Consider the following 24252-nt stretch of genomic DNA (forward strand, 5'->3'; position numbering starts at 1 on the left):
GGTGTTTACCACCATGTTGGTTCTCCATGGTGATTTCTGTTTGCTCATATTTCTCTTTACCTTAACCGGTGCAACACGATCGATGACATTCAATACTTTAGCATTAAAATTATCCAAGAGAGCATCAACTGACTCAACACTTATTGTAGGGGATCTGGCTATAGCTTCTATGAACTGAGCGCTGGTACTCTCAGTAATGTACCTTTTCTTAATAGAAACAGAGTTTACTGGCAAATTCAGGGTAGTAAATGATTCAAAAAAGACACAAAAATGATCAGACAGGGCAAGATCTTTAACCATAACAGATGAAATATCAAGACCTTTAGAGATAACCAGATCTAAAATGTGACCATGAGTATGTGTACGCTCTTTCACATGTTGAGTAAGATCAAAAGTGTCTAAAAGTGCAAAAAGTTCTTTGGCATTATTATCTGTACTATTATCAATATGAATGTTAAAATCCCCTGTAATGATAAACAGCTTAGAATCAACCGATATAATAGAGAGTAATTCAGCAAAATCATCAATAAAATTAGAGTATCGTGGTGGTCTATAAATCGTTAAAAATAGAATTTTGGGAGTGCCCTTCAATGTAAAACAAAGATATTCAAACGAAGAAAAATAACCTAATTTATTTTCTTTACACTGATATGTATCTTTAAATAAGGCAGCCACCCCTCCTCCTTTCCTACCATTTCGACACGTAGTCATATAGCCAAATTTTTCAGGAGCTGTCTCATTAAGGATAGTAGCACGACTGTCCTCTGTAAGCCACGTTTCAGTGAGAAACATGAAATCTAAATTATAAGATGATATAATATCATTTACCAAGAATGATTTGTTGGCAAGGGATCTGATGTTAAGTAAGGCCAATTTAATAGATATAATAGGGGATCCTAAACTAGTAGGTTGACGTAGTACAATTAACAAATTAGCCAGGTTTATTTTATTAGTTACACGCTCATTATGATTCCTTCTATTTCCAATCAACACAGGAATAGAGATACCGAGTCCTAGCTTGTACTCAACAAAGTCAACATAACTATTTTCACAATGGCAGGGACCCGAAAAACATCACTTAGTGCTTTAATTGCACTTTCATTTTCTCTATTTGAAAGTTTTTAATGCTGTTATTTGATGTTAAGTTTTTAAAATGTGATGTTAATAAAATACATTTTAACAGTTAAACTTAAAGATTTTGTTAGTGGATGGTGAGTTTTGGTGATGCCCACCAATATGTGAAATCTGTTCAGAATAAAGGTGCAAGCTGTGCCACCCTGTATTGTGTAATGTATTGAGAGCTGAATTGTGCATAATACATTTGCTGCATGTAGGTGCCAATACAGTGATGCAATTGATTAATCTTTAAGTTCTTGGTTTTTTTTTTCATAAGATATTGAACACACACAAAAAATCAATTAAGTAGAAGCTGCCACTGCTGGCTAGTGCTTAAACACTTAATTTAACTACTGTGTCATTATGGCATAAATAGTCAAGTGAACAGCTGCATTTACGTTAAGTAGCCTAAATCAGTAAAAGTATCACAATGTATTTCTAAAACAGGAACGGCAAATTAGCATGTTACCTTTTACACAAGAAAATTATTCAATAAATAAATAAATTAATAAATATGCCGTGAGTTTAACCCCCCCCAATGGTAGACCCAAAGTTACGCCCTTGGCTGTTGGTTTGCGGTGGCAGAGTGCAGGTCTTTAAAGAAGATCAAGTTGTCATCCCGATCCCGACCCTACAGGGCCTGGGTGTCCACACTGCTATCCCGAGAATCAAATGGAGAAAGCCACAAGGAATTGACAGAAAGTCTTCTTAGGATTAGGAAAGCCTGGGTCATTACAAGCAGGAGAATAGCCCAAAAGGATTGTCGCAAGTTGTGTTTAGTGTAGAAAAAGCAAAGAAATGTCAGCAAGTGATGGGTGATTTACCACCAGAGAGATCGCAGCCTTGTGCACCTTTTGAGTTTACAACAGTAGGGCCAGATTTACTAACAGCTTCATCAGCGCAAACCCTCTGGGTGTTAAAAAACTACTGTCGGGATTTACTAAAGACACGGATTTACTAAAGTTAGCGTTGAAGAGGCGTGAGTTGTTTTTGCGGCTGACCTTATTGTATGTGCGTTTGTAGGAGTTTCCCTTTCAAATGCAAAATTTATGGAAGGAGAGTATTTAAATGAATCACGCAATGCAATTTACTAATGTTTGCGCTAGTCAATTTATTAGTTTTTGCGGCATTATTTAACGCCCCCAAAAAAGCATGTCTTAACCCATTTTGCGACATGGCTGCAATTGTTGCTGCTAGGAGGAGACACTGCAGAGAACAGAGAGCAGGCAGAAGGGAGAAAATAGAAATAGAAATAGAAAACTTCTTGCAACCCTTTATTTTCAACGTACTGTGGCTTCTTTAGCTAGGATTTCACAGTCTGCATTTTCACCTGTGTTATCTGTGGTCCCGACGCTAATTTGCACTACTAGATTGAGTTGGTCATTATGTAAATTATTGGACTGTGTCTGTGTTCTTTAATTTGCGCGTTCACAGGCAAAACTTGTCACTCTCATCGGCGCATTTGTGGAATTGCGCTCTCACGCCAATTTGCCCCGTTTAGTAAATCTGGCCCTAGATCTCTTTGAACCCTACTGTGTGAAAGATGACGTCAAGAAAAGAATATCACTGATGGTCTGGGGTGTTGTCTTTTGCTGTATGTCGAGTAGAGCAATTCATACTGGCCAATACCCAATCAACCGAAAGCTTTTTAATGGCATTTAAAAGATTTGCTGCAGACAGGGGCTATCCCAGGAATATCTATTCAGATCTATATACCAGTTTAAGTGGAGCAAGACCAGTTTTACAGGGACTGCACAAATTCGTTGAGGACATGGACAAGTCTGGTCAATCAGCCCTTGAAATTGCAGCCAATCTCGCTAACAAATGGCCAATCGATGCCAGGGTCCAAACCCAGGAAGATTGTATCCAGTACATGACACCCAGTGCACTATTGTTAGGGTAAGCATCCCAAAGTGGTGATGTAAAGAAATGTTTTTTACCCATTCAAATGTCTCCAAGCAATGCAGTCGGTTGTGGATAAATTCTGGAGGCAGCTTGCAGGTCCTAACTTGTTCTTAAGAAGTAAGTTGCGATTGAAAACATTGTCTGAATAGCAAATCAAACTACACTCAGGGAGCAATTTAAGCTTAGCAGAGTAATTAGTGCTAATCCAGACAGCAAAGGAATAGTAAGAGATGTCAATGTCTGAACCTTCCCAAGTTATCCTGTTCTGATCACAAAGCCCTTGAAAGCGAGAACCAACTATCCAGTGTCCATGGGACCCAAGGAGAAGAGCCCGAGCACTATACTTGTCCAACTGGGTAGATCACTTATATCCTAACCGGTCTAGCCAGTGACAACCAATTAGTTGGGAGGTGTCAGGTCAAACTGGAATAGCCTGGGCCCGGTTTCCCAAAGCGTTCTTATCTCTAAGTAGTTCTTAACCTATTCCTTAACCTCTCTCTTAACCTTATGGCACGATTCCCGAAACGTTCGTTCGCTAAACCACACTTTCGTAAGGTTGGTCTGGACCACTCTTAGCTTTACCTTATCACTGTTGCAGGTCTATACGAATATAATTCTGAAGTTTTAATACACACAGACAGTGTTCAGTTAGGCTAATTCAAGTGTTTTCATGCAAAGAATAAAATTGTCATTACACTGATTGTTGTTAGATTTTTAATTATATTATTATACAATATTATTAATTTAATTAAAAGGCTCTTTTAAAGGCCAGTGAAAGCATAGGCTACTGTCAGTTAAGTCCTATTCGGATGCTAATATTGTTTCTCTTGGGCTCGTCCGGTATTTTAAACATTTACAGGGGTAAGTCGGTGATTTTAGTGCCGTCCGAATCCATAATATCAGTGTTTTTCTCACCCAACCCGCGTAAAAATCCCTGGCCAAATTAGAACCTTCTGTTTTTTGACAAACAGGTCGTACGGTAATTTAATTGCCGTCTGAATCCACATCTCTGAGTTTACAACAAGAGATTCAAAATTCACTGTTTAAATCCTTTTTGATCACTGCCGAGCACCGTACGCAAGATGTAAACTTTTATTACTGAAATGCTGGAAAGTATTTACAAGAACAATATTTCATCGCAGCTCCACCTGAGCGAACAAAAATGGGAAAGAGAAGAAAGCACGTAAATTTTTGAAAAGGTTATTGTGGCAGCAATATATGATACAATTTTAAAATATGTAGGCTAGGCTATTATAGGCTATTATAGTTTGGATTATTTTTTATAATATCCAATAATCATAATAAATTGCAATTTCAACTATTTCTGAAGTGCTTCATTTATAAAGATCACCGCTTTCTCACATAAACAGCCCCTGCACGAGAGAATAATTGATTCTCGAGCCATCGATATCAACCAATTCAGCAGCATCGCCACAGACAGCACCCGGTAACGTCGCACGTAAGAAGGTATATCTTAAGCAGCTTCCTAAGGTATGGTTCGGGGAACACACTTAGGAACATAAACAACTTTGGTAAGATATATCTTTCGAGCTTTCTTAGCGCGCTAAGAGTGAGCGTTATCGGGAAACCGGGCCCTGGTTAATACCTAACATCATCAGATTCTGGAGTGGCAGCCGGTGAGGAGTTTATTAATATTTTATCTTAGTGAATAAAGGATGTTTACCGATATTAAGATGTTGGCGGTGGCGGTGGCGGTGGCCTAGTCAATCACGGAGCATGTAGCAACTTATAATGTAATAACTGCACATAATATAAAAACTGCACATGATGTAATAAGTATTACATTATTATTGTAATAAAGTGTTCATAATGAAATACTTTTCTTAAAGCATAATAAAATCTTGAACTCAACAATTTTTACATTATGAAAAATGTATTACTTTATAAACTCACCAAAAACATGTCATATTTTCAAAATTGTAATAGCTTTACAAACATACAAAATATTAGTACAGTACAGACAGTACATTAAAAAAAATGTCACAGATTTAAATATTCATGCAATTATTATAATATCATTATTAATTTTATTGTTATTATTATTATTAATAAATAAAGCATTGATATTCCTTTACAGTACATTTTAAAAATCTAAATCTAGTTTTCAAAATCCACCAGATTACTGATACCACTACTACTAGTAGTAGTAGTAGTTTATTAAAGGTGCAGAAGTTCAGATTTGATCTTTCTTTCTTTTTTACATCAACCGTTTTAGCAGGGGTGTGTTTGTTAGAGTTGTTAGATTGTTAGTTGTACTCTATTTTTCTCTGATGTACAATCAGGCTTTGTTTTGCTGTAAAGTGAAGAAATGTTTGCTTAACTTGTGCTCTGTGCTGCTGTTGGCTGAAGCAGATAGCATGTTTTATCACACACACACACACACACACACACACACACACACACACACACACACACACACACTCTCTCTCTCTCTCTCTCTCTCTCTCTCATACACACGTGCAAACACACACACACACACACACACACACACCTCATTGCTATATTGATACTGTGGGTTTTCTTCACAACACAGTATTGGTATTTAACACTGTTTGTCATTTAACAGTATGTATACAAGAAGAAGAAGTAATAATAATAATAATAATAATAATAGTACTAGTCTGGTGGATTTTGTTGGCAGGTGAAGACTGATTTACATTTTTTAAATGTACTGTTAAGGAATACAAATGCTTTAAGTTATAAGTCAGTTTTTGTCAATTGCTAAAACACAATTTCTGAATCCTTGCTCCATTTTCTGAAAACATTAAACACTAAACCTCATCTTCAAGCACTATTCACTAAACCTCTGACTCCTCTCGCAAAATGAAACTTTCGCCTCAAAACAGTTTTACCTGTGTTCAAAATCAAACACTGCTCTCAAATCATAGACAAAGTGATCAAAATGATATACACTATCAAGCAGTCAGTAAACAATACACCAAAAAATAGAAAGCACATTGTTCACAACATATAGTTCTCAGGAAGAAGTACATTTTTAATCTCATTGTCTTTTGATGAAGGAAAACATGTTCTATCATAGTAGCTCAAAATTGATCAGAAATTACTACTCTGCTTTGCTCTTTGCAATTTTTTTTGTTCTTCCTCCTCCTTGTACCCCTATTTTTACTGTACCCTGCATCTCACACACTTGTCCTTTGTCTCTGTGATACTGTAATTCTTGTTCTTTGTTGATATGAACCTGCAACCAGTCAACATCTATTGAGCAGTCAGTGCTGTTAACAAATGGAAAGCACAATGTTCAGGGTCGTACAATGTGTTCATTGTACAGTATACAGCCTACAATGCACTGTACTACAGTATACAATACTAAAAGAGACAAAAATCAAAGGAGTAAACATGTGACCTGTGCTTCTTCTTGTCTTTGGGCATCTTTTGAAGCAGGTTACAGTTTTTCTCAGTCACTTTGGTGCATTTCTCATAACACTATTTACATTTGCACAACAGTTAATGCAGTTCTCAAAACAATTAGTACAAACTGCAAAACCTAGTTGATAACCTGCAAAAGCGTGTCACTTGCTCAAAATGGAGAGCTCATTCCTCAAACGCAAGTATTCATGTCAATGACAGTGTCAGTGTCATCAAGATGAAAAGTCCTGACACCATTGTTTATGAACAAGATAGTCAAATGGCTTTGTCATGTTTTCATTATGACAGTTTACTCTGTAAATGTTTTCCAATGATAAAAGTCAGATCTTGGTGACACTACCTGGAAATGCTCAATACAGCACTAAATACTATTTGCACAGCCATTTGAAAAATACAGTAAAGTTACACATTACTGTATTTAGTGAGGTAACTGAGTACAAGACACTGAATATGTATGTTTCACATTTTTACTGCATATGCTCTTTGCAATTCTAATTTGTTCACAACATTGTGCAAAAGAAAAAATACACCCTTATTTACAACAAACATAAACTCCCTTTGGGTAGAGCTGTGTACAACTGTACACAATATTGCAGTAGGCCTATATACTGTATTGGAACTGAACATACAACATACATAGGACTGTAATCATTCATGCACATCCAGACGTTCCTCTCTGTCTGGTCACATAATTTCATCTACATCCCAGCGAATATCATCTCTTGCTCAATTGCAAATTGTTCAATTTACAGTTTTTCTCAATTGCTTTGGCACATTTTTCGAAACAGTCTTAACATTCTCTAAACTGTGAGTGCAAATGTCACAACTGTTTGCAGGAACTTTAAAACTTTATAGCATGTCTGCAAAATGTAGTTACTCACCCAAAACATTTAATTCATGCTTCAAAACCTAGTTATTGTGTCAATAATTTGGCCAAGGCCACCAAAATCTAAAGTATTTTTGTCATTGTGTGAGCCACACTGGTCAAAATGTTTAGTTGTTTTTTCACCACAACAGTCAACCATGAAAATTAAGGGTTTAAACAAAAATCTCATATTTGTTGAGAAAAGTCAATAGTATGTAGAAAAAAAAAAAAAAGAAAAGTCTATGAACATTTGTATTTTTACAGTGTTTATTTTTGTACTTCATGTGTATATACACAATACAAGTGTATTTACTGTACATGTAAAGTAACTGACAAGAGTAACAAGATTTCACTTTACATTTCATATTTGTGTATTACCACAAATACATAAACAACAAATAACATTCATGGGAAAAAAAACAAAACAAACAAATTATTCTTGGTGGACATCTTGTCGCTCACGTTGGTCAGGCCAAAGATTTTCATCAACATCACATCTGATGTTTTCCATTGCCACACACCGTGGAAAAAATCTCCTTGAATGCCGCACCCATCCCCTGCAATGATCAGCTGTGATGTCCTCACATGCAGCATTCATGGCATCCAACAAAGACATCTGATTTTGTGGTCTATGATCATACACTTTCCACCTCCATGCTGAAAAAAACTCTTCTATTGGATTTAGGAATGGAGAGTATGGTGGAAGGAATTCCACTGTTATCCTTTCATGTGCAGCAAACCAGTCCCTAACACTGTTGGTTCGGTGGAAGCTGACATTATCCCAGACAACAACATAATTAGGCACATGTGGTCTAACTAAACCTCTTTCTTGTTCTGGAATCAGGTCTCTGTAAAGTGCATTTAGGAAGGCCAGGAGAAGTTGGGTATTATAGGGCCCAATGTGTGGAATATGTGCTCACACCGTTCTCTGAAATGGCAGCACACATTGTAATATTGGCCCCACGTTGGCCTGGTGTGTCAATTGTGGCTCGGTGTCCAATGAGATTGCGACCACGTCTCCGGCCTTTGGACAGATTAAACCCAGCCTCATCCACAAAAACAAGAATGTGGGTCGTTTCATGTACTTCTAACTCCATGATTCTCTATGAAGAAACACAGAAAAAAATGTAACAGTAAATGTATTTTCTTATGGGTTTCTGAAACTTACAGTAAAGTAATACAGGCATCTTAGAAAAACAGGAAAACTCACTAAGTGCACACCAATGGTTTACCTGGACATACTGGTACCGCAACGCCTTGACTCTTTCACTGTTCCTCTCAAATGGCACCTTATAGAGCTGTTTCATAGTCATCTGATGTCTTTTTAAAACTCTGTCTATGGTGGAAATGCTGACAGAATTTATATTTGCAAAGACATTATTGTCATTTATGATTGCACTTTGGATCTCTCTTAGCCTGATGGAATTGTTGGCTATGACCATGTTGCAAATTTCTTGTTCTTGCAGTTGGTTAAATACTGCTGCTCTGCCACCAGCGCGAGGTTGTCGTGCAGTTCTATAGAATAAACAAATAGACTTGCATTTACCTTTACAATATTGTTGTTTATACTGTAAAAATACTTTACATACTGTAAAACAAAAAAAAAACATATTTACCTGTTTTCCCTACGAAAGGTTTGCACAATTGATGACACTGTGGACCTGTTTACATTAGGCTGTACTCTTCGACCAGCCTCTTCCATTGTAAAACCATGATTTATGACATGATCCACAAGTGTGGCTCTGATTTCATCAGAGACTCTGACTCTTCTATTTCCACCTCTTCCTCGATTATTTCTTCCTCTACCACCACCACCACCACCACCACCACCACCACCACGTATTCTTACATGCCTTCCAATTGCTCTTCCACGAGCATGTTGCTGCAGTTCAGGGTTGTGAACGTCCTCCATTCTCAAAAACTTCTACAGCAGTGATTGTGCTGTGGGCAATCTACATATATATATATATATATACTCCCAAAGTTGATTGGTTAAATGGTTAAATGGTTGATTCATATTAGAGGTAATTTGCAATTAGATTGCGAATGCAATTAGAGGTCATGTGCCAATTTAGCAGACATTACAAACAATGTCAATGTCAGATATATTTTAGAATATACATTCATGTATACTAATTATGATAATTGAATAGATCGTTTTGAATGTGATGGCTTACACAATAAAAAATGTCTGAGAAGTTCTGAAGTGTTTGACAGTGTAAGTGAGAATCGAGTCATCAGTTTTGATCAACAAGCCATATGCAATTATTTGTTGTCCAAACTGCAGACAGTTGTATGTACTCTTTGCACACATGTGCCAAAGCATTTACAATTTGCTCAAATCAATAAGAAATTCCAATCTGATGTGAAAAAGAAGCGAATTGTTCAGAGATCTGAACTTAATGTTTTGGGAAATAAAAAAATCATTTGAGAACTGAGCCAAAGCAATTGAGAAAAACTGTAGGAGACTTTTTCAGGATTTTTTTTTTTTTTTTTTTTTTTTTAATGACAGATTTTGACAACTAGTTCAACATTTTTGTATGTAATGACTCAAGCAATGAAATGAGGACTATTAGTTTTATATGGAATGACTATTCAGCATTCACAAGTATAGTTAATTTTGACTGACATGACATAAGCAAATGATAATGTTATAAAAGAGCAGAGAGTTGTATGAAAGCAATTGATGCATGTCCAAAAGCATTTGCAATTTGTTGGAAGGAATGAGAAACTGCTACTATGATGTGCACAAATGACTAAATGTTGTGGAGGTTGAACTAACTGTTGTGCAAATGTAAATAGTGATGTGAGAAATGCACCAAAGCGACTGAGAAAAACTGTAAATCAGTTTTGAGTGGTTGTGTTCAATCAATGACGCGTGTTCTCTATTTGTATTTGATTGTTGCCACTTGTGTTTACCAGTATGGATGACGTGTGCATTACAGTGCAGAATGTGTTTAGAGTTTTGCTGAAAAGTCTAAGTGAGATCTGCAAATTGTGTTTTACCATGTGAAATGGTTTAAGGTATTGACAACAGACTGCACAATTAGCTAAAGGAGTTCAGGCAACTGAGAACTTTGTTCAGCCAATGGGTTTTAGTGTTTTAGCAATTGAGAAAAACTGTAAATACAAATATTATAAAAATAATAATTGCATGCAAATTGAAATCTGTTGCATTTCGCAGGTAGTGTAAGACTGGATTTAGATTTTAAAAAAATGTACTGTAAGGGAATACTACAGTTTTTTTTTCGATTGCTAAACGACAGTGGGCACAACTGGAGTCACATGTGCAAAACTCTACAGTCTGCACAGCAGCAGTTCATGTGGACCAAACTCTAGTTCGTTTTTCATTGCTTGAACACAGTTTTCAAAACTCTACACACTTATCCCATGACTTTAACCACAACCTGCACAACACTGTGGATTTACAGCACTATGTTCAAATGCTCACATACTGCTGTCAAAACTGTGAACCACACATTCAAAACAGAACAGATTTCAGCCTTGTGCCTTTCAAACACTGCTGACTGTGGCCTGATGCTAGAGAGAGGCAGGATCAGCCCCTCAATTATTTGTTTGAATTACAGTATGTACTTTTAGTTTCTACCTTTTTTTTCTCATTACTGTAATTCCGTAAATTACTACAGACTATTGAAGCAAACGGCTAATTTTCATTTACCTTAAAGAATTATGTTCTAAAAATTTACTGTAAATAAATCATTTGAAAGAATGTCACTCTTTTCTTTGAAGAAAATATTACTTTGTATGAAGTCACTGAAATTGTTCAAACTGTAAAGATTTTCTGTATTGGTGTTTGATGCTAGTGTTTTTACTCTCAGTGTGTTCTGAGTGACAGTGTGTGTTATCTCAGTGTGTTCTGAGTGCCAGTGTGTGTTATCCCAGTGTGTGTGTGTGTGTGTGTGTTCTGAGTGCCAGTGTGTGTTATCTCAGTGAGGGTTGTGCAGAGTGTTTGGCTGCACTGAGCCTGTTTTGAGCCGTGTGTTCAGAGTTGTGTTGCTTGGAGTGAGTTTTGCAGGTGATGTGAACTGTTCAGCTCAGGTGACTGTTGGTAGTGCAGACTGTAGTTAGAGTTTTGCACATGTAGCTTCAGTTGTGCTCACTGTCGTTTAGCAATCGAAAAAAACTGTAATATTTTTTTACGTGTAAAAGCTATTACAATTATGAAAATATGACAGGTTTTTGGTGAGTTTGTAATGTAATAAATTTTTCATAATGTAAAGATTGTTAAAACATTATGAGCTTAAGATTTTATTTGTTTTGAGAAAATTATTACATTATGAACATTTTATTACAATTAAAATGTAATACTTACTACATTATGTGCAGTTTTTACACTGTGTGCAGTTATTACATCATGGGTTGCTACAGAGCATGACCTACTTTCTTATGTGAACGGAACTGTTTACATCTAGCGCAGAAACTATTTCATAGCCTTCTATTTTAAGCACTGATTGTTTGTGGCCTTTGAACTGTTTTCTGAGCAATAGCACAGCAAATGTGAATCAGTCAGGTTTCTGGGCTGTCGCTGAGAAACACGGAGTTTGAGCTCCCTCCAAAGATTCTCTATTGGGTTTAGGTCTGGAGACTGGCTAGGCCACGCCAGAACCTTGATATGCTTCTTACAGAGCCACTCCTTGGTTATCCTGGCTGTGTGCTTCGGGTCATTGTCATGTTGGAAGACCCAGCCTCGACCCATCTTCAATGCTCTAACTGAGGGAAGGAGGTTGTTCCCCAAAATCTCGCAATACATGGCCCCGGTCATCCTCTCCTTAATACAGTGCAGTCGCCCTGTCCCATGTGCAGAAAAACACCCCCAAAGCATGATGCTACCACCCCCATGCTTCACAGTAGGGATGGTGTTCTTGGGATGGTACTCATCATTCTTCTTCCTCCAAACACGTTTAGTGGAATTATGACCAAAAAGTTCTATTTTGGTCTCATCTGACCACATGACTTTCTCCCATGACTCCTCTGGATCATCCAAAAGGTCATTGGCAAACTTAAGATGGGCCTTGACATGTGCTGGTTTAAGCAGGGGAACCTTCCGTGCCATGCATGATTTCAAACCATGACGTCTTAGTGTATTACCAACAGTAACCTTGGAAACGGTGGTCCCAGCTCTTTTCAGGTCATTGACCAGCTCCTCCTGTGTAGTTCTGGGCTGATTTCTCACCTTTCTTAGGATCATTGAGACCCCACGAGGTGAGATCTTGCATGGAGCCCCAGTCCGAGGGAGATTGACAGTCATGTTTAGCTTCTTCCATTTTCTAATGATTGCTCCAACAGTGGACCTTTTTTCACCAAGCTGCTTGGCAATTTCCCCGTAGCCCTTTCCAGCCTTGTGGAGGTGTACAATTTTGTCTCTAGTGTCTTTGGACAGCTCTTTGGTCTTGGCCATGTTAGTAGTTGGATTCTTACTGATTGTATGGGGTGGACAGGTGTCTTTATGCAGCTAACGACCTCAAACAGGTGCATCTAATTTAGGATAATAAATGGAGTAGAGGTGGACATTTTAAAGGCAGACTAACAGGTCTTTGAGGGTCAGAATTCTAGCTGATAGACAGGTGTTCAAATACTTATTTGCAGCTGTATCATACAAATAAATAGTTAAAAAATCATATATTGTGATTTCTGGATTTTTTTTTTTTAGATTATGTCTCTCACAGTGGACATGCACCTACGATGACAATTTCAGACCCCTCCATGATTTCCAAGTGGGAGAACTTGCAAAATAGCAGGGTGTTCAAATACTTATTTTCCTCACTGTATATCATATGCATGGACCTGCCGCTCACTCGCTCACTTTCTCCTGTCAGGTTTGCCGTTTCGAGTGGATACTGTGCCTTGTCTCTGAACACGTCCAGTCTACACGGAAACATCTTCCTGAACTGCTTCTTGTCCGCAGTGGTGGAGGTGCCGGCGCTCCTCATGGCCTGGCTGATGCTCCGCCGCTTGCCTCGCCGCCTCTGCTTGTCCTCCACCCTGTCCCTCGGGGGGGTGCTTCTTCTCTTCATACACCTCATACCACAACGTGAGACATTTAACTGTAATCTGGTATGCAAGATACTCATTAAAAGATCAGTTTCAGCAGGTTTATTGAATAGAAGGTTTAGTGTTCACTTTTGATTGTGTTTAACCCTTATGCTGTGTTGAAAACCCTGTAACGCTCTTTGTGTTCCCAGACAAAAATGACCGGCCTTTTAAAAAGAGCTTATAAATCTCTAGTTATGCTAATATTATCACCAAATATTAACATCTTTTTGTCAGCTTGTTTCAATTAGGAAAGGTTTGGTGTTTCTTTTTGGAACTGATTGATTGTAGGCCTCATTGATCTGATAAAGTGTGTGTGTGTGTGTGTGTGTGTGTGTGTGTGTATGTGTGTGTGTGTGTGTGTGTGTGTGTTTGTGTGTGCCTGTGTGAGTGTTTGTACAGGTTTATGTTACATTGTGGGAACCAGCCAGCAGTCCCCACAAAAGACTAAATTATGTTTTTTTTGTTGAAAATGTAGAATTGCAGAAAGTTTTCTGTGATGGGGAGGTCATAGGTGGTTTAGGGATTGTGTTACGGGATAGTTTGTACAGTATAAAGATCATTATGGCAATGGGGGAGTCGCCACAAAGATAGCTAAACCGAGTATTTGTGTATGTGTGAGTGTCTGTGTGCGTGCGTGCGTGTGTGTGTGTGTGTGTGTGTGGATGAGAGTGTCTGTGTGCATGTGTATGTGTATGTGTGCGTGTGTGTGTGTGTGTGTGTGGATGAGAGTGTCTGTGTGTATGTGTGCATGCGTGTGTGTGTGTGTGTGTGTGTGTGTGTGTGTGTGGATGACAGTGTCTGTGTGCATGTGTATGTGTGTGTGTGTGTGTGTGTGTGTGTGTGTGTGTGTGTGGTCCTGGTAAACCCATGTTATGGGAACAAAATTTCCCCACAAGGATGACAATATCCGAAATCCTTGTCCTAGTGGGGACATTTTTTGGTCCCCATGAGGAAAACAGCTTATAGCTGCCAGTAACACTAGTCCCACCACACAAGCTCCAAGCCCTAAGACGAATGGAGCTCAAGGTCTGGTGAGGTCAGCCTGACATCATGCCAGACATTATCTTTAAGGGAATACTGGCACTGGTAAGGTCAGCCTGACATCATGCCAGACATTATCTTTAAGGGAATACTGGCACAAGAAAGCAATAGTTTCCTCGCCTCATGACCTCATGTCACTCATGACCTAAGGGAGTTGTCTACTTAAGGGCCCGCTATCAGGGGGAGACAGCTTCACCCTTAGTGACTCATGAAGGGCCGTCTGCTTGTAAACTCAACCTGTTGGGAGGCAGCCATGCTTCATGAAACATAAGGAAACTGCCTACTTAGAAATCCACCACTAGGGGGATGGCATGTCTTAAATACATGTAGGGTGATCTGGTTCAACCCCTAAACACCACTCATCCCCTAAAATGCTCCACCCCGTCTGACCTAGAGTCAGCATCTCACAAGGCCAGCCCTCAACCAGTTAGAAGGGAAGCAACCACTTCTCCCCAGGGCCCAGAGATGGGTTCTCTGAGTGAGGGGAATCCACCACTCACCCAAGACTGTGATCCCCAGACTAGGCTAGAAACCCTAACAAAGACCCTAACATAGAGACCGATAAGTGAAGGGTGAACTACGCCCACTAGAGGAAACTAGATAACGGCTGCAAAGTATTAGCCGTGCTATAGTCTCCGAAGTCTGCCTGAGCCTGAACAGAGCATGGAGAAGAGAAGGTATCTCAGCAACGGGGAGGGTACACTCCACAATAGCCCCTGCAGTCTGGGGATCATCTCGAGCTCTCTTGTGGCAGCAGAAGACCTTCTTACAGATCCCAAAGAGGAGGCCCAGGCTCGACCACATTATCGGTCTACGGCGCACACGAGGATACTGCCCAACTGGGGGAGACTGTTTCTATTTCGCTGCTTACACAAGGGATCCGCCTGCTTAATAACCCATTATAGGAGAGGCGACTATGACCTTGTGAATATGCTAAAGCTTGTATTCTAGGGAAACTGCCTATAGAAGAACCCAAATAGGGAGACATTTATTTAGGTAAATGAAGGAGCCTCCTACTAAGAAGACCCCGATCTTGGGGGAGGTTGAGGGAGTGGCCTGGTTAAAAGACCCCTATAGGGGGAGGCAGCTTAGACCTTGCTTAGGACCCATAATGGGGAAGGTGCAACTCGTTCTACCAGCCTAAAGGGGGCTTCCTATAAAGCTTACACCATTTGGGGAAGCCCACACCCTGGTAAACATAAGGGAGGAAACCTACTTCCAAACCCCCAAATGAGGAATCCCCCCCAAACCCTAGGGCTGAGGATACTCAAGTCAAGTCAAGTCACCTTTATTTATATAGTGCTTTTTACAATTCCCCATTAAATACCTGTGAAGGAAAGGCGCAAGTCTGGGACAGCGTGGTGTAAATCTCTTAAACGCTGCAGACAGCGCCCTCACCTCTCTGAACCTCTCGACCACCATCTCGACGGAGGGTGATGCTGGTGCATCAAGGAGAAAGCGCTTTTCTTGTCAACCCCAGTGTCAGCCAGGTTAACCCACAGATGTCTCTCGTTGGCTACCATAGCCGCCATTGACTGGCCGACAGCGTGCAGTGTTTGCTTGGCGGCACGGAGAGCCAGATCTTCGGCACAGCTCAGCAACCGCTTCAGGGGAGAGGCCTTGCCGTCATCCCGATCCTTAGGCAGGACCACTTGGTGGGCTTGTGTGTAAAGCCCACCGGCCTGACCCGCGTCCGCGGACGCCCTGCCATTCAACAGAGATGTAACCCTCAGTGGCTTTGATGACAGGGCTGGATTCTTCAACTTCAATGTTTCTCCCATAAAAAATAGTTTGCGAGCACATCTTCCATGGAAGGCATATCCATAGGGATGGTAATCGCTTAAATTTTATCGTTACTGATACCGATACTGCTTATCGATATCGGTACTTATGGATTCTGTTATCTATATTACTCTCTATAGTTTGGTGCAAAAAGACATGAGGTGAAAAGATTTTACTGCTGAACTTTAGTACTGCAGTTTACAAATGCCTCAAAGCAAAAAGAAAAAGGCACATAACAAAGCACATTTTAGGGTTGGATATCGTTTGAATTTTAATGATTACGATTCTTATCGATCCCTTATTTCAATTCCAATAAGGTAAAACCTTAGATATCATTCACATGTATTTTAAGTCTTTTTGCAAAACATTTCATTGTATCTGAATATCATGAACAAAATCCACAGGCTAAAGAACACTTACACAAGGAACGTTTGCCTGTGGTTTAAAAACACCATAGAAAAACAACTATAGCCTAACTAATTAAAGACAAACACTCAGTAATTAAAAAAGGACAAATAAAAAATTAGCAAGCGCAACAAATAAATACGACTGGACAAAAGATATGATTGAAATAAACAGTGTTTTAAGATCCTCAGGTATTCAGGTATAGAAACTGAAACACTGCACTTCACTATGGATCAAATATACATTACAAATATAGTTACAAAAAAAATAAAAAAAAATACCTGGGTTCTCTGTACCCATCCCTACATATCCATAACCGTGATCTCTCATCCTCTCAACGTTCACGTAAGTCACATGATGAAAAGTATGAATACGAGCTAAATATGTTTTCTTCCAGGACTTCTTCCAGCGTTGTCTGCTAGATCGGATGACTCTTTTAGAGAAGGCACATTCGCATCTAGCAGCCCACTCAAATAACTATTCATATCCATACCTCGATCAAATATTATGTGATAATATTTGGTGATAATATAGCATAATGAGTGATATATAAGCTATTTTTTGTAGGCTGGTCATTTTTGACCTGGAACAAGTGTAACAAGATGGGAAAAAATGACCAAAAAGTAGTTATACCCTTGTAGAGTAAAGTCAGTGAGTTTTAGTTCAATTCCATAATATTAACTAGCATTTTTGGGAAAAAGAAAATCCTCTCCAGGTCAAAATGACCAGAACACAAGCTGAGGGTTAAACTAATTAATTGTCAGCATTTGCTGGATTTTTCTGACGAACTTTGGCATGACAGCATGTTTAGAGGATTCGTCTGTCTAATGATGTGTTTGATCATTGATGTTCTTCCTCAGTGTTTCTGTCTTGTTTTCTAGTGCAAATATCTAAACATTCTTAAATCATGATAAATTTATCATAAATTCAACTTATGTAAATTTTCAATCATTTACTTGAGAAGTCACATATTAAGTCTTATTTTTCTGAAATGCAAATGTATCAAAAATAATTTAAGAAGTAAAATATCTGCCATTGAGGTCAGAAAAATAATCTTTGAATTAAGGTGTTTTCTGACCCCATCGGCAGATATTTGTTCTGGTTTTAAGCATAAACTCACTTCATTTTGACACATTTTTCAGAAAATATACCTCGAGTCATTTTGCTTCTCAGGTAACAGTATCTTGTTTTAAGAATGTTGAGATATTTGTACTGGAAAACAAGACACCTGAGGAAGAGTATCATTTTTTTGCAGTATTGGGTCAACTTTTGATGTTATGTTTTGTCTCTTTTAACCTGTAGATATGAGCTCTGTCACCATTGCTCTGGTGATGCTGGGAAAGTTCGGTCTGTCGGCAGCGTTTTCGATCGTGTACCCCGCGACCGCTGAGCTGTACCCCACCGTCGTGAGGGGCTCGGCTTTGGGAACCTGCTCCATGGCGTCCAGAGCCGGCAGCCTCTCCGCACCATACTTCATCTACTTAGGTCTATAATCTCTTCTATCTCATCTCATAAATCAATCATGTAGTAATTGTATCTTGATTTAAGAATGTTTAGATATCTGTACTGGTATCAATCTGTTCTCAAAACCAGGTTTCTATACAAATGATGTAGAGGGAAAAAACACTTCAAAACTGCAAGAGGTTTATTTCACCTGAAAATGGTCATTTCTCTCATCCTTTACTCGCCCTTGTGTCATTCCAAACCCATAAGTATATCTATTTTAACATATTTTGAAGATTGTTGGGGTCCAACAGGAGTTTTACTGAGGCATTTTCAAAATATTTCAACCAATTTTCAGAATTATAGCCAGAGCAGAATTTTCTTTTATTTATAAAGCACAATTCAATACAACCAAGGTTGCCCAAAGTGCCGTACATCAATAATAATAAAAAAATAAATAATAATAAAACAAACAAACAACAAGGAAATGGCAAAAAAACAACCGCACACCTAAGAATTTAATAAATGAATAAATTTAATAAATGAGCTTTTAGCAAAGATTTAAACTTGGAAATGGTCTGAGCAGATCTAATTACACAAAGGCAATGAATTCCAGAGTTTGTTGGTATTATATAATGTTGGTATTAATGATCAGTCCTGTAGAGAGGCAGTTCCAGTTTACACTTGGCATGAACATGCGACCTGGATCCGGATGTTGTCCACATACACATTGAAAACACAAGTGTGAACGCGCTTCCGATCGGGATGTTATCCGATCAGCGAGTCCAGGTTCAGGGGTAGTCGAGGACGCATAGTGATCGGATCTCAGTGTAATGTAAATGCACTCTTGTTGTCTCTTGTTGTTTCGCTGCAGGAGGATACTACAGGTCTCTGCCGTACATCCTGATCGGCAGTCTGAATGTCCTCTCCGGGTTGCTCTACCTTCTTCTTCCGGAGAGTTTCGGATCTCCTTTACCCGAGGCTATCAGTCAAATGCAGACATTACTTTGGTAAGCCAGACAAGAGCAGCGCCCCCTGCTGTTTGCTATAGCATTAGCAGTACTTTACATTTAATAAAGATTTGCTTGTATAAAAACACATGCAGACTTTATGGTACCCACAAAAATGAAATGAAGTGTTATTTAGTGAGAACTGCAGCATGGTCACATTTATCCTTTAAAGGAACACTTCGACTTTTTGGGACTTTAGCTTATTCACCGTATCCCCCATAGTTAGATAAGTCCATACATACCTTTTTCATCTCCGTGTGTGCTGTAACTCTGTCTGACCCACCCACCGCTAGCCTAGCTTAGCACAAAGACTGGAGGAAAACGGCTACAGCTAGCATACTGCTCCCAATAAGTGACAAAATAACGCCAACGTTTTCCTATTTACATGTTGTGATTTGTATAGTCACCGCGTGTACGAATAACAAGGTCACATGAGACACAGCCATCTTTTAACCGTATACATACTGGGAACTATATTCTCAGAAGACGAAGCACTGCTACTTCTGCGGAGTGATTTACTCCAACTCTGAGGAACTCTGCTCCTCACCACGGGGCTTCTCAGGCGCTGCGAGCAAATCACTCCGCCCAAGTTAGCAGTGCTTTGCCTTCTGAGAATATGTGACCATGTTATTTGTACACGCTGTGACTATACAAATCACAACATGTAAATAGGAAAATGTTGGCGTTATTTTGTCACTTATTGGGAGCAGTCGGGTCAATTTTTTTTTTTTTTTTTTTTACAGATTGGGCTTTGGTCGGACTCGGGCTCATTTAGCTTTTCTCCTTTCATCGTGCCCATAATATACGTGCAGAGCGCAGGCTACTGTTTGAAATATTGTTATATTGATAGGCTAATATTATAAATATGCAACGCAATATGCGATCACGCGAGTAACGCGACGCGCGTGCATTAGGTGACAGTTGACCATGCAGAGCATCAGGGAGAAGTTGGAGCGTAAGGAGTCACTAAAAGTTCCCAATACTTCAGGAAAAGCTGCATTTTGAAAGAGTTTTGATTTGATTTCCGAGCCTGAAGCCTTCAACAGTGGATGCTATTCTTTTTCTTCACAACGATCACAAATAAACAGTGAATGAACCTACTCAGTTCAACACATTTTTTTTTCTTTATTATATTTTTATTATTATTTAACGTTAGCCAGTTGGCGAAGAGTTCTTTGAAACGTTGTTCTTCAGTAAAGTTACTTGACATCAAAAAAAGGTATGCCGTAAATCTTTATTTACTGCTGGATCACATTTGGCTATATTCTCTACTGCATGCTTATGCTTCTCTGTAATGGACAGTCTGTATTAATATTTGTGGGCATAATTGTCGGTGGTGGTAGTTATGTTTGAGGCCTATAATAAAATTTTACCTAGTAGCGTGTGTGTGTATGTGTGTGTGTCTTGTGTGTGCGTCTAGCAGAGACAGCGCGCGTCAGAGAGAGCTCAAAGTGATATTGATGTTGGTCTCGGGTCGGGTTCGGGCTGAAAAATTGCAGACGTTTTTGGGCTGGGGCCGGATTAGGGCTTGAACACCACGGGCCAGGTCTCGGTTAGGGCTGGATGTTTTGGCCCGTGCAGGGCTCTAGGCAGTATGCTAGCTGTAGCCGTTTACCTCCAGTCTTTGTGCTAAGCTAGGCTAGCGGTGGGTGCGTGAGACAGAGTTACGGCACACACGGAGATGAAAAAGGTATGTATGGACTTATCTAACTATGGGGGATATGGTGAATAAGCCAAAGTCCCAAAAAGTCTAAGTGTTCCTTTAAATGTGGGAGTGTCCGACATATTTGCATGCAGGGCTGTTAACGCAAATATTTCATAACCATGTTCATGCAATGTAAATCACAGATGTACTTGTATCAGGTTCTACTTTGGAGCCTGTTTTTCTATATTGTCTTTTATTTTATTTAACTAAGATAATTATTGAGAAGTGATACAGTTTTCAATTATTTGACATTTGTGTGATATTGCACAGGGATGAACTCACTTTTGTTGTGCACTGTAAATAATTATGCATGTTTTTTTCCCCCCAGGTGTAAAAGAAGGCATTCTACTTGCAGTACAACCCACAGTAAATGTGAAGAGGAGAATGAGTCTGAATGCTTATAATGGATCGTCAGGATTATCAATGATTATGAGAGATTATAAAAGCTCTGTAAACTAACTTTTGATTTCCACAGTAAAAAAGGCAGAACTTTTTATAACTTTTGGAATAGAGCCTCTATTTGTAATAACTATTTCTGTAAAATATGATACGGTTCATGTTCTTTGGTCCTAAATGTGATAAAGGCTAAATAGAGTTTGTATGTAACAATACATTTTTCCTTTTGACACAACTTTTCAAACATATTTCTTTCTCTCTTTTTCTGTGTGTGAGTGAGTTTTTTTACTTTTATCTTTTCCATTATTTGGGTTAATGAAAAGTTGACGTAGGCTGTTAGAGATGTGTGTAGTCTGCAGGCAGGGAGTAATGTAGACACCCAGCTAACGAAAAATATATTCTAACGTTTTGGTAATGTTCACATTAACTTTTGAAAATGTTATTTCTGAATGTTCACTGAACGGCCATTTAAAAAAGATCTTGGTTATGGAATGTTAAAGGAACATTCCATTTTATCATTCTTCAAAGATTATGGGAACGCAACTTTTGAATGTTCTTTGAACATTACGAAAAAATAACATTAAAAAAAAAGGTCCAGCACTTGATAATGATTGTGAGGTAACATTATTAAAGACCAGAAAACTTTGAAAGAATGTTCTATTAATGTTACTGGAAGAACGTTTCTCCTTAACTTTGAGAAACTTGCCAGAACGTTAGTGTCAGGGATGTGTGTAGTAAATACCCACAAAGAGATGCATGACGATAGGATAGCTCAGGCACTACACCTGAACATAACATTAACACAAGACTCTGAACACAGGAGATCTGAAGGCTTAAACACACAGGAGGATGATCAACAGAACGGGGAACAGGTGACAACCAATTAGGAACCATGACAACTAATGAATGACTAGAACTCAGGTAAATGGTGACAGTTAAAACTAAGGGTCTGTTTACGTTTAAAAATGTAAAGCTTTTTATGCGTTTTGGCCATTTGTTTACATGACGACGGCGTTTTGTGTGCCTGAAAACGGCAACTTTTGAAAACGGGTCTCAAAGTGCAAGTTTTTGAAAACGGGTCTCTGTGTAAACAGCGAAAAGCGTGAATCTCCGAAGACGAGGACGTCATGCACATGCATATTACGTGTTCAGTCTGTAGTGTTTCATCGCCATCTACTGGCCCAGCAGCAGAATACAGTGTTTTTTTTCCCAGAGCAAAAGGCTGAGCAGTTTCTAGGTTGTTGTTGTTGTTTATTGCTAAGAACATACATAATCAATGCCAGGGGTAAATACAATTGAGAGTACAATTACAGGTTACGAAATCAGGAAAATATCATAAATGACACAGTTTTAAGGGCTTTGGAGTTGCTGGATGTGAGGAGATTGTCCAGGTATGATTTAAGTTCCTTACAAAAAATGTAAAAGTAGGGCTTAGCACCCTGGAATTTATATTCGTGTAAGAAAAAATTCGCTAGAAGAATAAATAAGTTTATCAAAAAATATTGGTCCTTTACATCTTTATCAAAGTTGTGCTGACCAAATAAAACATCTTTGTATAGCGAATAAAAACTCTGTGATGAAAATGTGTGTACAAAGATACAGAAATCCTTCCAAAACAGACTTATATGTGTGCAAAGAGATGAGAGATAGATGTGTCTTCAGCACCACAAAATAACATAAAGAGTCAATATCAGGAAACATCTTTTTTAAGAGCTTCACAGGATAAAAACGATGAAGTCATTTGTTAGACACCTCTTTGATCTTATTGGTTATTAAATATTAAGTTGACAAAGTCCACACTTTCTTCCTTGGAATATCGACAGACTGGCCATTCCAATAGGACACAATGTATGGGAGAGAAACATCCTGAAAGGGAGAGAAACATCTCATCCTGAAAGCTGTCTGATTCTCCTGTTCCGACCAGAAGAGTTAGAGAAAAAGGTAACACTTTACAATAAGGTTCATTAGTTAACTACATTAGTTAACATTAACTAATAATGAACTGCACTTATACAGCATTTGTTCATCTTTGTTAATGTTAATTTCAACATTTACTAATACTTTATTAAAATCTTGTTAACATTAGGTAATGCACTGTGAACTAACATGAACAAACAATGAACAGCTTTATTTTCATTAACTAACATTAACAAAGATTAACAAAAACAGTAGTAAATGTATTGCTCATTGTTAGTTCATGTTAGTTAATACATTTACTAATGTTTAATAAAGGAACCTTATTGTAAAGTGTTACTGAGAAAAAACTAATATTCCCAATCATGGTCTCAAAAGGAGGAGCTACTGACAAAGAAATCATCGATCTAACTGAGTCTCTGAGAAGAGTTATTGCTCCATAAGAGTGACAGCTATATTATACTTGTTTAAAGGGGTGGTATAATGCCCTTTTCACAAGATGTAAAATAAGTCTCTGATGTCCCCAGAGTGTGTGTGTGAAGTTTGAGCTCAAAATACCCCACAGATATTTTTATATAGCATGTTCAAATTGTCACTTTTTGAGGGTGAGCAAAAACGCACCGTTTTTGTGTCTGTCCCTTTAAATGCAAATGAGCTGCTGCTCCCGGCACAGGGGGCGGAGATTCAAGAGCTCCTGTCCTTTTAACTCACACACACATGCACTGAACATTTCAAAAACTTTTAGCCTTTTATGTTTAAGTCAGAATGATGGAGAGACTCAAGAAGAAGTGACAACATGTAGAAGCAACAGGACATTTCTGAATGGTTAGTTGGTGAATTTATGTAGCTTGTGTAGTTATCTTCTAGTTATCTCTATCTCCTAACCCATTGATTAGCATATTCTGTCTTGATAATCTATAAATCATGTTCTGGGGGCGGGGTTTATGTAAATTCTAGGGTTGGTGATGTCACTAACCCGTGAAGAAGCTCACTGTAGTCTCTACCAGCCGTTTGTTGTAGTCCTTAAAAAGCGATTTCTGTAAAAGCAAATATCTCCCTTTGCTTTGAACTTTGAGCGTCGTAACTTTGCAGATGTTGTTTATGCTCAAACAGCAACATTACACACTAACTAAAGTTAGAAAAGTCAAATCATAATCAACCACCCCTTTAAAAACTCTAAATAGGAATACAAGAGTCCATCAGCATTG

At 38.7% G+C, this 24252-nt stretch overlaps 1 protein-coding gene across 1 annotated transcript in view; it reads left to right on the forward strand.

The window, feature by feature from the left end:
* The window catches only part of slc22a21 (solute carrier family 22 member 21), a 47656-nt gene extending 26264 nt beyond the window's left edge, over positions 1 to 21392 (forward strand). Inside the window, exons 7-10 of the mRNA XM_084137824.1 lie at positions 13132 to 13346; positions 17879 to 18061; positions 18894 to 19029; positions 21063 to 21392. Of these exons, the coding sequence (XP_083993950.1) occupies positions 13132 to 13346; positions 17879 to 18061; positions 18894 to 19029; positions 21063 to 21138 (610 nt within the window). The 3' untranslated portion in view covers positions 21139 to 21392. The remainder of the gene's footprint in view (positions 1 to 13131; positions 13347 to 17878; positions 18062 to 18893; positions 19030 to 21062) is intronic.
* Positions 21393 to 24252: the final 2860 nt, after the last annotated feature.

This window comes from Abramis brama, assembly GCF_963993115.1.
Source record: "Abramis brama genome assembly, chromosome: 15".
Lineage (NCBI taxonomy): Eukaryota > Metazoa > Chordata > Actinopteri > Cypriniformes > Leuciscidae > Abramis > Abramis brama.